The sequence below is a fragment of the Coregonus lavaretus genome (assembly GCF_964263955.1).
Source record: "Coregonus lavaretus genome assembly, chromosome: 16".
NCBI classification, from domain to species: domain Eukaryota; kingdom Metazoa; phylum Chordata; class Actinopteri; order Salmoniformes; family Salmonidae; genus Coregonus; species Coregonus lavaretus.
This window is the reverse complement of record NC_140003.1, coordinates 21,482,742-21,495,998: the sequence shown is the minus strand read 5'-3', so window position 1 is coordinate 21,495,998 and position 13,257 is coordinate 21,482,742. Positions and strand designations below refer to the sequence as shown.

At 47.6% G+C, this 13,257-nt stretch overlaps 1 protein-coding gene across 1 annotated transcript; it reads left to right on the top strand.

Annotated features, from left to right (window-relative positions):
• The first annotated feature begins 1,459 nt into the window (after positions 1-1,459).
• LOC311143537 (putative methyltransferase) lies at positions 1,460-5,032 on the top strand. The gene is made up of 6 exons (XM_084179373.1): positions 1,460-1,724; positions 2,221-2,381; positions 2,817-3,030; positions 3,280-3,380; positions 3,687-3,824; positions 4,894-5,032. The coding sequence occupies exons 1-6, from the start codon at positions 1,614-1,616 to the stop codon at positions 4,982-4,984; spliced, it is 816 nt and encodes a 271-aa protein (XP_084035499.1). The 5' UTR covers positions 1,460-1,613; the 3' UTR covers positions 4,985-5,032.
• Positions 5,033-13,257: the final 8,225 nt, after the last annotated feature.

Here is a 13,257-nt window from a genome sequence, read left to right as displayed (position 1 = left end):
CTCCTACCAAGTGGCGTGGCGAGAAGCTGTCTCCGCACCACATGCTCTCACCACTGGTGTCCCCCAGGGCTCAGTTCTAGGCCCTCTCCTATTCTCGCTATACACCAAGTCACTTGGCTCTGTCATATCCTCACATGGCCTCTCCTATCATTGCTATGCTGACGACACACAACTAATCTTCTCCTTTCCCCCTTCTGATAACCAGGTGGCGAATCGCATCTCTGCATGTCTGGCAGACATATCAGTATGGATGACGGATCACCACCTCAAGCTGAACCTCGGCAAGACGGAGCTGCTCTTCCTCCCGGGGAAGGACTGCCCGTTCCATGATCTCGCCATCACGGTTGACAACTCCGTTGTGTCCTCCTCCCAGAGTGCGAAGAGCCTTGGCGTGACCCTGGACAACACCCTGTCGTTCTCCGCTAACATCAAGGCGGTGACCCGATCCTGTAGGTTCATGCTCTACAACATTCGGAGAGTACGACCCTGCCTTACACAGGAAGCGGCACAGGTCCTAATCCAGGCACTTGTCATCTCCCGTCTGGATTACTGCAACTCGCTGTTGGCTGGGCTCCCTGCCTGTGCCATTAAACCCCTACAACTCATCCAGAATGCCGCAGCCCGTCTGGTGTTCAACCTTCCCAAGTTCTCTCACGTCACCCCGCTCCTCCGCACACTCCACTGGCTTCCAGTTGAAGCTCGCATCTGCTACAAGACCATGGTGCTTGCCTACGGAGCTGTGAGGGGAACGGCACCTCCGTACCTTCAGGCTCTGATCAGTCCCTACACCCAAACGAGGGCACTGCGTTCATCCACCTCTGGCCTGCTGGCTCCCCTACCTCTGCGGAAGCATAGTTCCCGCTCAGCCCAGTCAAAACTGTTCGCTGCTCTGGCACCCCAATGGTGGAACAAGCTCCCTCACGACGCCAGGACAGCGGAGTCACTCACCACCTTCCGGATACATTTGAAACCCCACCTCTTTAAGGAATACCTGGGATAGGATAAAGTAATCCTTCTACCCCCCCCCCCCCCCCCCCTTTACTCCAACCCCAAAAAAAACTATTGTAAAGTGGTTATCCCACTGGCTATAAGGTGAATGCACCTATTTGTAAGTCGCTCTGGATAAGAGTGTCTGCTAAATGACGTAAATGTAAAAATGTAACATGTTTAAATTTACTTTGTTTATAAACATTGGACTAGAACAAGCTTATCATCACATAATTACTGTCAATTTAAATGTAAACATCTCCAATGTTATACATGCTCTGGATCAGCAAGGGTTAAAATAAGATCAATATTCTGGACAGTCAAGGGTTAAAATTGAGACCCCAGCATGCATATGTCTGTTTGGACATTCTGGGCACACTTTCGGAATCCTGTGAGAGGGACCTGGCAAAGTTGCTTGCGTGGAATTTTCAGCTGAGAGAGAAACACACAGTCCATTGCATTGTTTAAGGTGATTTTGTTATATTTGACATTACAATTGTAATGATTAACAGGTCCTAGTGACGGAGCAGATCAGTCTCTGTATCCGTGTCTGTGTGTCTGCTGAGTCACTACAAGCTGGAGGGAGCTCTAGACTAGCAGAGCAGACGACAGCAGAGCAGAGCACCATGACCTACCGTCTGTTTGAGGAGAAACACCATGCTTCCATCTACCAGAGGTACCGCTTTGTACCTCCAGAGGAGATCAGAGACATCATCCTGCATTACCTGGAAAGGAAGGTGAGCCAAGCAAAGGTAGTATTACTGTTATAGACTTTGTCTTTTACATGAGGTTAGACTTGTACACGTAGCAGCTAAGATAAAATCGTACATTGTCTAAGATGATAAGTCTTTGGTGTAATGCTTCCACACAGTGTCCGAGATAGAAATGGAAGTAAAATATGTCCTCTATTGCATAATATTTCAGGATTACGACATCTTAAATCAGATATTTATACAGTATATCGCAACAATTTCCTGTTTCTAAATGCTTTTGAGACTTGTGACAATAGGTCACTAAACTATCATCCATTATCTTACGTTAATACCGTAAGCTTGAAATTCAGCATGCAATGTGTCATACCTATACTGTATAGAGCAAAGACCAGAGTTGAATATATATATATATATATATATATATATATATATATATATATATATATATTTATTATCTGTATTGAACATCACATTTACACTATCTATCACATATAGTGTCTCACTGGTCCCCTCTCTTCAGAAAGGCCAGCCCCATGTCCTAGCTGTGGACCTGGGCTGTGGGACGGGGCAGAACTCACGCCTGCTGGCCCCACACTTCCAGGAGGTGGTGGGCATCGACATCAGCGAGTGCCAACTGGAGGAGGCCAGGGCAGTGGCAGGTTTCAACAACATCACCTACAGGTGTTTGAACGTGTGTATGTGTGTATGTGGTCTAACTTTACTATCCTTTTGAGGTCCAAAAGTCCTCACAAGGATAGTAAAATAATAAATATTTGACAAGTGGGGACATTTCGTCGGTCCCTATCAGGAAAACTGCTATTTTAGGGTTTGGTTAGGGGTTAGGAGTTAGGGTTAGGTTTAGTTAGGGGTTAGGGTTAAAGGTTAGGTTTAGGGAAAATAAGATTTTGAATGGGAATAAATGTTTTGCTCCCCACTTGGATAGTAAAACCAACGTGTGTATGTTTAAAAAGAAACAGTGATGGCAATCTGCAGAGACGGTCAATTACACTCAGCAATGAGGTCAGCAGTACCTTCCCACTTGCAATAGGCCCCTAGTTAATATGTTAGTTTATGTGCAAATCCTCAGTGTTTGTGGCTGTGTCTTAATACTTACAGGAAAGGGACTGCAGAGGAGCTGCCGTTTCCGGATGGTTCTGTGGACCTGCTGACTGCAGCCTCAGCGGCCCACTGGTTTGACCAGCAGAGTTTCCTCTTGGAGGCAGGCCGGGTCCTGAAGCCTTGCGGCTGCTTGGCTCTGCTGGGCTTTGCTGATAACATCAGACTCCATTATGGCTCATGTGGGGACAGACTCACTGACATCTATGATGAGGTGAAAAACAGTATTAAATAAGCTCAGTGTGTCATATGTTTATTTTCAGTGGGTACTAAGTACAGTTGTTGTTTTCATATACAGTATGCTTATAAAATGTTTGTTTGCTGCCATATTGAGACATCTCTTGTGAAAAATAGATTAATTTCCATGGGATCACCTGTATGAATCAACAAACCCTCACAATTCTGTGTTTGATATAAGCACCACGTTTCCTGACTGATTGAGATTTGACTTTGCTATCCCCAGTTCAAGAAGGTGCTGTTACCATACACCAGCACACAGGTAGCAGTGGCCAACACCAAACTACAGGATCTTTACGCCGCCATCCCCTTCCCTGACAAAGAGAGGTAACTCATATAGCCTCTGTGCAAACCCAGTAGAACAGCCAGTTACACATTAAAGCACAACATCGTAGGACACAACATTTCTCATGGTGTGACTTTGACCCTGTGACTCTGTGAGAATTAAATATAAACAGAAGTAATGTACTCACACCTAGTGACTCGGGTGGACAAAATCTAATGTTGTACTCAAACTGTGGGAGTATTCAATATTATGACTTGACTTAAACCTCTTGGCCCTCTTGGGAGCATAGGGCATCCACTATGACTCTCCTCTCAATTCAACAGTGTGTGGGTATCTACTTCTTTCAGGATTGAGTGTATCCCACTGAAGCAGCAGATCTCAGTGAGGAACATAGTGGGCTTCATAGAGTCCTTCTCCATGTACCAGGCCTTCCAGAGGGCCGAGCCTGATGCTGCCACCGCACTGCTGCAGAGAACACACGACAGGTAACAACCCTGGTCAATGAATGAATGGATGAATGGATGAATGACAATGCATGAATGAACAAATTAGCTAATTAACTAATTAACCCTGTGGAGTCGATTGACAACGGTGTGTCAATCTTAAATTACATAACAAAATAATCCCCATCAAAATCCTTACATTTAAGATAGAGATCCTGTGTTTGTTTTTTTGCGTTGGACGCGTCTCAATTCACCACATCCGCCAGTGTCGCACTTCCGTATCTGCGGTGAAAGGTGGCAGAGCTAGAGCGGTGTTTGTCAGACCATGGTGAAAATCGGTCTTCTCACGTAAACATCTGTAGCGTCCGAAAGGTTTGACCTAAAGAACTATTGATAAGGGAGAATCTCACGAACACAATGGTTTTCTAAATTTTGCTCTACGACCCCCACAAGTGTCACGGGACTCGTCTGAAGGTAATAGGTATCGGTAAAAAAACATGTTTTTCTTGTATTTCACTCCGGAAGCTAGCCACACCAATGTGTGAGGAAGCACTATGGGACTCCCGAACACGGCCGGTTGTGATACAGCATGGGATTGAACCCGGGTCTGTAGTGATGCCTCTAACACTGCAATGCAGTGCCTTAGACCGCTGTGCCACTCGGGAGGCCCCATTTCTGAGTTTTTTAAATATCTCTTAGATTTAGGATAGACACTTCAAAACCTTGTTTCTTATTATTTATTTTTTGACTGTCCTTTTTGCCATTTATGAATGTGTTATTCAATGCGTTTCTATCGGTTTTAGTAGTCAAGTCCAAAATAAAAATTGTATCAAATACTTTTTTTATATATATATTTTTTTTTTATATCTAAAGGTATCCTAAAATTCTAAATCAAATAGCTAAATGATTCATAGTATGACCATCTTAAAACAATTTCATAAATCAGATTAACAACCCCCCCTCCTGTTTTACTCTAGATTTAATGAACAAACAAATTTATAAAGAAATGAACGAACAAACAAAATAATTATTTATTTTAATGTATGCCACTTTTATGGTCCATCCCACATGGGATTATTTTATTAAATATATTGATGTCATATTGTTGCAGGTTTCTGAAGGAGATGGGAGTCACATCACCAGACACACTCATGGAAGTGACACTGGAGTATTTCTGTGTCCTGGCATCTAAACCGGAGTGAACACTATATTTAATTTTTTGGTCATTTTAGCAGACGCTCTTATCCAGAGTAACTACAGTTAGTGAGTGCATACATTTTCATACTGGCCCCCCGTGGGAAATGAACCCACAACCCTGGCGTTGCAAGCGCCATGCTCTACCAACTGAGCTACAGGGGACTACTACACTGTGAATGTGTTTATGTGGAGACAGATGTCTTAAGCTTGTGTGAATCATGTTCAAGCTGTTGTTAATATAAATATTATTCTGTTCACATAAGATGTCATTGATGTCCCCTTGGTTTTGTCTGTTCTTTTATACATTATAATGTAGAGCAAACTATTCGCCTTTGTCACATCATTACCAAAATGGTTGCCACATTTAGTATCGTCCTTGCCTGAGATTTACAATAAAATATGTACGCAGTCACAATTGTAACTTTTGAATATTATTAAACATCTGTAATGAACACTCAGGCTTAGTAGAGTCAAAATGAACAATACCTCACAAGGCACAAACAGAATGACCTGAACTAAATAAGGAGCTGATGAGACCAGGTGAGTAACTAACACAGGTGAAATCAATGAACAAAAATGAAAGACAGGGCTACGTTCAAGAACACAAGGTTGACTAAGAAAATAAATACAGAACCTTTCAGTACCCCCCAAGGGAGGCTCCTGAGGACCCAACGGCACCGGAGGGTGGAGCGGGCGGGCGGGGGAGCAGAGGCAGCCGTCTACCTCGGGGGCGAGGTCCCGCAGGCTGGTTCGACAAGGTCGTGGACTGACCCGACGTTCTGTGTTGAGGCTGACGTCCAGTGGGTCTGTTCGGGGGATGACCCCGAGGTCAGGGAGCGGGATGATCCGGACTGTTACGGTGGAATGCCTGAATCATCTCTGGGTCGAGGATGTCCTGGTTGGGAACCCAGGACCGGTCTTCAGGACCGACCTCTCAGTCGTTTGGAATCAAGGATAGCCTGAATGGCGTGGGCAGGTTCCCCTCCAACGTCCAACGGTGGGGGCGCACTGCAGGTTGGAGAGGACTGTAGGTGACCGGTTTTAACAGAGACACATGGAAGGACGAGGAGATTTTATACTGACGGGGTAACTGGAGGCGGTACATGACAGGGTTTATGCGATGGGTTATCTTGAAGGGACCAATGAAGCGAGGACAGAACTTTTTGCAGGAGAGGTGGAGCCAGATGTGTCTGGTAGAGAGCCACACACGCTGTCCAGGGTGAAAGAGTGGCGTAGGTCGGCGGTGTCTGTCGACAAAGCGTTTCTGGGTATTAGAGGCTTCCTGCAGATGCCGGTGAGCGTTCTCCCATACCCGCTCACTGTGCTAAAACCAGTCGTCGACAGCTGGGACAGTACCAGGCTCCGCCTCCCAGGGAAACATGGGGGGTTGGTAACCAAGGACACACGGAAACGGAGTAAGGCGGAGGGATGAATACATGAGTGAGTTCTGAGCGTTTTCGGCCCAGGCCATATACAGACTCCAGTCGTGTGGAGAGGCAGAACATTGTTGGCGGAGGTACTTCCCTATTTCTTGGTTCAGGTGTTCCGTCTGCCCGTTGGTCTGGGGATGATACCCGGAGGAGAGGCTGAGGGCGACCCCCAGTCGGTCACAGAAAGCTCGCCACATCCGGGAGACAAACTAGGACCCTCGGGTCAGAGACGATGTCCTCCGGAATCCCATTCAGACAGAACACCTGCTGGAACATTCACTCAGCCAATTCCATGGCTTAGGTAAATGAGGAAGAGGAACCAGACGACACATTTTTGGAAAACGGTCTACAATGACAAGGATGGTGGTGTTAGAGGATTCAGGAAGGTCTGAGCTGTTGACTTCATCAATGTGGGACCAGGGTCTGTGAGGGATTGGCAAAGGTTGAAGCTTACCGGAAGGGAGATAACAAGGGCATTTGGTTTGGGCGCAGACTGGACAGGAGAGTACGTAATCCTTTACGTCGGATGCCAGTGAGGACCACCAGAACTTACGGGCTAGCAGTTCGGTGGTTCATGTAATACCCGGATGTCCTGACCAAGGACTTGTGACACCATTGCATCAGTTGGGGTCTAACAGCTGCTGGTACATAACTCTTCCCAGCTGGTGTCTCAGGAGGAGCCGGGTCTGAGGTTAGGGGTTCTCGTATGACAGAGTGAACCTCCCACTGTACCGGTCCCATAATGCAAGAGGAAGGAAGAATGATTGTAGGGTCTGAGTTACTGGTCGTAAGGTCAAACTGGCGGGAGAGAGCATCAGCTTTTATGTTTCTCTTTCCAGGAATGTAAGTAACATGAAAATGGAAGATTGTGAAGAGAGCCCAGCGGGCTTGTCTGGAGTTCAACCTCTTGGCCCCTCTGATATATTCCAGATTACAATGATCTGTTAGGACGAGAAAGGGATGTTGTGTGCCCTCCAACCAGTGTCGCCACTCCTCGAGGGCCAGCTTGATGGTGAGGAGTTCTCTGTTCCCCACATTGTAATTCCTTTCAGCGTCGGATAACTTCCTGGAGAAGAAGGCACAGGGATGTGATTTTGGAGGTGTTCCCACCCACTGAGAGAGTATGGCTCCTACTCCTACTTCGGAGGCATCCACCTCCAGGGTGAAAGGAAGGGTCGGATCAGGTTGGCGAAGAACAGGAACTGAGGTGAAGAGGCGTTTCAAGTTGTTGAAAGCAGTCAGGGCGGTATCAGTCCATTGAAGGGTCTGGGTCTTTTGGCTGGTAAGGGCAGTGAGGAGACGGCAGTAGAACTGAAGTTCCGAATGAACCGGCGATAGAAGTTGGGGAATCCAATGAAACGTTCCTTAACAGTGGTGGGTTTGGGCCAGTGACTTTGTTCTCATCCATGCTGACCCTTCCAGGTGTCAGTACGAAACCGAGGAAGTTTACTGAGGTTACACGGAAGGTGCTCTTTTCGGTCTTCACATAAAGGTTATGGTCAAGAAGCCATTGAAGAACCTTTTGTACATGCTGTAGGTGTTCCTTCAGGGACTGGGAGTAAATCAGGATGTCATCAATGTAGACGATGAGAAAGCGGTTGATCATATCCTGGAAAACTTCATTCATAAAGGATTGGAAGCCGGCGAGGGTGTTAGTAACGCCGTAGGGCATGACCAGGTATTCGTAGTGCCCTCGTGCGGTGATAAAGGAAGTCTTCCATTCGTCGCCCTCACGTATACGGACAAGGGTATATGCACTTCGTAGGTCGAGTTTTGTATAGATGCTGGCGCGGCCCACTTGTTCAAGGGTCTCTGGGAAGGAGAGGAAGAGGGAAACGGTTCTTGACTGTGACGTCATTCAGGGAACGGTAAACAATACATGGACGGAGACCACTGTCCTTTTTTCCCAACGAAGAAGAAGAAGGATGAATGAAACCGTTTGTGTGCTTAATTTACATTTACATTTACATTTTAGTCATTTAGCAGACGCTCTTATCCAGAGCGACTTACAGGAGCAATTAGGGTTAAGTGCCTTGCTCAAGGGCACATTAACGTCATTTAGCAGACGCTCTTAGCCAGAGCGACTCGCAAATTGGTGCGTTCACCCTATAGCCAGTGGGATAACCACTTTACAATTTGGGGGGGGGGGGGGTTAGAAGGAACACTTTATCCTATCCCAGGTATTCCTTAAAGAGGTGGGGTTTCAAATGTCTCCGGAAGGTGGTGAGTGACTCCGCTGTCCTGGCGTCGTGAGGGAGCTTGTTCCACCATTGGGGTGCCAGAGCAGCGAACAGTTTTGACTGGGCTGAGCGGGAGCTATGCTTCCGCAGAGGAAGGGGAGCCAGCAGGCCAGAGGTGGATGAACGCAATGCCCTCGTTTGGGTGTAGGGACTGATCAGAGCCTGAAGGTACAGAGGTGCCGTTCCCCTCACTGCTCCATAGGCAAGCACCATGGTCTTGTAGCGGATGCGAGCTTCAACTGGAAGCCAGTGGAGTGTGCGGAGGAGGGGGGTGACGTGAGAGAACTTGGGAAGGTTGAACACCAGACGGGCTGCGGCATTCTGGATGAGTTGTAGGGGTTTAATGGCACAGGCAGGGAGGCCAGCCAACAGCGAGTTGCAGTAGTCCAGACGGGAGATGACAAGTGCCTGGATTAGGACCTGTGCCGCTTCCTGTGTAAGGCAGGGTCGTACTCTCCGAATGTTGTAGAGCATGAACCTGCAGGAGCGGGTCACCGCCTTGATGTTGGCGGAGAACGACAGGGTGTTGTCCAGGGTCACGCCTAGGCTCTTCGCACTCTGGGAGGAGGACACAGCGGAGTTGTCAACCGTGATGGCGAGATCATGGAACGGGCAGTCCTTCCCCGGGAGGAAGAGCAGCTCCGTCTTGCCAGGGTTCAGCTTGAGGTGGTGATCCGTCATCCATACTGATATGTCTGCCAGACATGCAGAGATGCGATTCGCCACCTGGTTATCAGAAGGGGGAAAGGAGAAGATTAGTTGTGTATCGTCAGCGTAGCAATGATAGGAAAGGCCATGTGAGGATATGACAGAGCCAAGTGACTTGGTGTATAGGGAGAAAAGGAGAGGGCCTAGAACTGAGCCCTGGGGGACACCAGTGGTGAGAGCACGTGGTGCGGAGACAGCTTCTCGCCACGCCACTTGGTAGGAGCGACCGGTCAGGTAGGACGCAATCCAGGAGTGAGCCGCGCCGGAGATGCCCAGCTCGGAGAGGGTGGAGAGGAGGATCTGATGGTTCACAGTATCAAAGGCAGCAGACAGGTCTAGAAGGACAAGAGCAGAGGAGAGAGAGTTAGCTTTAGCAGTGCGGAGAGTCTCAGTGACACAGAGAAGAGCAGTCTCAGTTGAATGACCAGTCCTGAAACCTGATTGGTTTGGATCAAGAAGGTCATTCTGAGAGAGATAGCAAGAGAGTTGGCTAAAGACGGCACGCTCAATAGTTTTGGAAAGAAAAGAAAGAAGGGATACTGGTCTGTAGTTGTTAATCAATGTAGTTCTCCATTGCCTCATTTTCTGGGATAGATAGGGGGTAAACACAGCCCTTCGGTGGGGACACTCAAGGGAGTAAGTCAATAGCATAGTCCCCTGGGAGTGGAGGCCTTGATTTTGCTGAAGACATTGCTGTACTAGGCATATTCAGATGGTATGATGGGTGGCACTGCAGAGGAAGAGTCCTCAATGGTGGTGGCTCTGCAGGGTAGGCTGAGAGAACTGGTGAAGCAGGTAGAAGACCAGGACAGTAGTTCACCTTGTTGCCACGAGATGGCAGGGTCGTGACGACAAAGCCAGGGGTGTCCGTGGATTAGTGGCTGTTTGGGGGATGAGAGTTCCATGAGTTGAATGGTTTCGGTGTGGAAGACTCCAATCTGGAGGGTGACGCTCTGTCAGGTGCGTAATGAAGCCAGTGTCCAATGGCTGCCCGTCCAGGGCGTTAATCTTTAAGGGAGGGCTGACAGGTGTTAGATCAATGTCAAGCTCTTGTACTAGCTGGTGATTGCTAAAATTACCTGCTGCTCTCGAATCTATCAAGCCCTCTACGTACTTAGTAACCCCCTTCGCGGTTATCAATACTGGGATGGAGAATTGCTTCTGGGAGATATTAAGAAATAAGGACACGCCTACCTGCATGGCAGCGGAGGGACCCTTACCTCTCCGTGGGGGGCGAACAGGGCAATGGCTGAGTAGATCATCTTTCCCTCCACAGTATAGGCAGAGCCCTTCTTGGATCCGCCTTTGACGTTCGATACATGGTAGAGGAGCATGGCCCAACTGCATGGGCTCTGGAAGACTCGGACAGGATCATGGAAAGAGAAGGTGGCAGAGTTCTTTGACGGTTGGCGATGAGGTTGTCGATGGAGATGGACATACGAATGTATTGATTTAAATCCTAAAGGTCACCTCTACAGGCCAGCGCCACCTGAAGTTCCCTGTTGAGCCCTCTCCGGTAGACGGTAAGTAAAGCAGCCTCACTCCATCCACTCCCTGCAGCCATGCTGTGGAACTCGAGGGCATACTTGGCAGCTGAATTGCGTCCTTGTTGAAGTTATGAGGAGGTCTCCTATAGGACGACCGGAAGGAGAGTGATCGAATACCTCTTTGAAGAGGGTGTGGAAATGGGTCTCGGATCCGAGTTCTGTGCTGTTGGCAGTCCATATGGCGGTGGCCCAATCCAGGGCGTTGCCTGTGAGTAGAGACACAACAAAATCCACCCTGCTCTTGTCGGTGGCGAAGTTAGTGGGGTTGTGTTCAATGTATTTGCATCAGAAATCCCTTACATTTTCCAGGTGAACCGTCATCTTTTCCAGGCAAAGATATGAATGAATGGGTTACGATACCTGGCATCGGAGGAGTAGGGATAGGCTGGCGGAGAAGATGGCAGATTTCCTCCATACGTTCCTCTTGCTGGGTTAGGCGCCTGTCACGGTTTCGGCCGAGGCTGCTCCTCCTCCTTGTTCGGGCAGGCTTCGGCGGTCGTCGTCTCCGGAGTACTAGCTGCCACTGTTCTATGTTTCGATGTTCGTTTGGTTTGGTCTGTTTGTACACCTGTTCTTTGTTAGTGTTGATTATGTGCCCTATAAGTTCTCTTAGGTTATGTAATGTGTTGTGTGTAATTGTTTCGTGTCAGCTAGGCGTCAGTTTGTTCTCTCTCGTTCTGTTTTTGTTTTGAGAGAGTGTCCGCACTGTGTGCGCAGTTTGGGTTACGCACTGTTCCCTGTGTGCGTAATTGTTTCGCTTGCCCTCCGGCTGGGATTTTGCCGTGAGTCTTTTGTATTTGTTTGATCCTCACTAAAGACTGTTGAAGAGCCTCTGTAGTCCTGCGCTTGATTTCTGCACCACATCTACGCTCAGCCCTTGACAGCGCCGCTGCAACTCCGCTGAATCCATTCTGTTTTTTAGGTGAGATATTCTGTAATGAATACTCAGGAAGAAAAAGGTATAGATTCACGCGCAGAGCGCGGCAGGTGTTTACTTCGCCGTCGCAGAAGGCAGTAATCGTGGTCACAGGTCATACATAGGTAGGCAAACAGGCAGGAGACTCAAAAACTAGGACTGAAGGCTTTAACTGGTTCTCACAAACGAGCTAGGAAAAGGCTTTGTAGAGTCAAAACAAACAATACCTCACAAGGCACAAACAGAATGACCTGAACTAAATAAGGAGCTGATAAGACCAGGTGAGTAACTAACACAGGTGAAATCAATGAACAAAAATGAAAGACAGGGCTACGTTCAAGAACACAAAGAAACAGGGCTACGTTCAAGAACACAAGGTTGACTAAGAAAATAAATACAGAACCTTACAACATCAGGGCCGTATCTAGCGTCTCAGAGTAGTATTAGGAGTGCAGATTTAGGATCAGTTTGCCTTTTAGATCACAATGAAAAAGATAACATGGACAGGGGGTATCTGATCCAAGATCAGCACTCCTAGTCTGAGACACTTGATACTTTGGCTGCGTTTAGACAGGCAGCCCAATTCTGATATTTTTTTCACTAATTGGCCTTTTGATCAATCAGATCAGGTCTGAAAAATATCTGATATGAAAAGATCTGATGTGATTGGTAAAACGACCAATTAGTGGGGGGGGAAAAGAATTGGGCTGCCTGTCTAAACGCAGCCATACTGCCCCAGATTTTCTGTTGCTTTCTTGTTAATATGCTGTATGCATGTATGCAATTCATCACATTATGCCAACTGAGAAAAAACCTTTGGTCGGTTCTTGGACCAGTCCTTCAGATATTGACTGTTTATGATTAACTCTTTAAGTGAGCTAGTGGTAGTGCAGCTCAGTACAAAACCTATTGTTGTTGTTGATCTATGGCTCAGTGATCCGTTGGAATAGGGTTTTTATCTGAGTAAGAAGACTGAACTCATCAGGCTTTTGTCTTTTCCCACATCAATCACAACAGGAAAGCACCTCATAGGAAAACAAGGTTCTGATCCCTCCCCCATTGTATCTCCATGGGACTTTTTATTGGTTATGACACACCACACAGCTCTCTGTGACCCCATGTAACCCTGGCCCCCTTCTTAAACAGCCTCATTAGCAAACAACCCACATTCCCACGAAGCCGCTGCACTGCCCCTTCCTCTCTCTATCTGGGGCCTGTCTCATACTAGCCTGGCCAAGCGCCTTGTGGTTTCCCTGGAACTGGCCCTGCGATGAGTGTGGTGTGTTTGATCACATTCCTTAACGTAGCCTCCACACCCCAGTGAGAAAGAGAGCTTGCATGAGTTTTTGTAAAAACCTTATGAAAAGCAGGTCTCTTTCTGAGTTGGAGAATACCTTTGTATTCCTGTTGTTTTTTCCTGTAGTATAACCCAGTGGC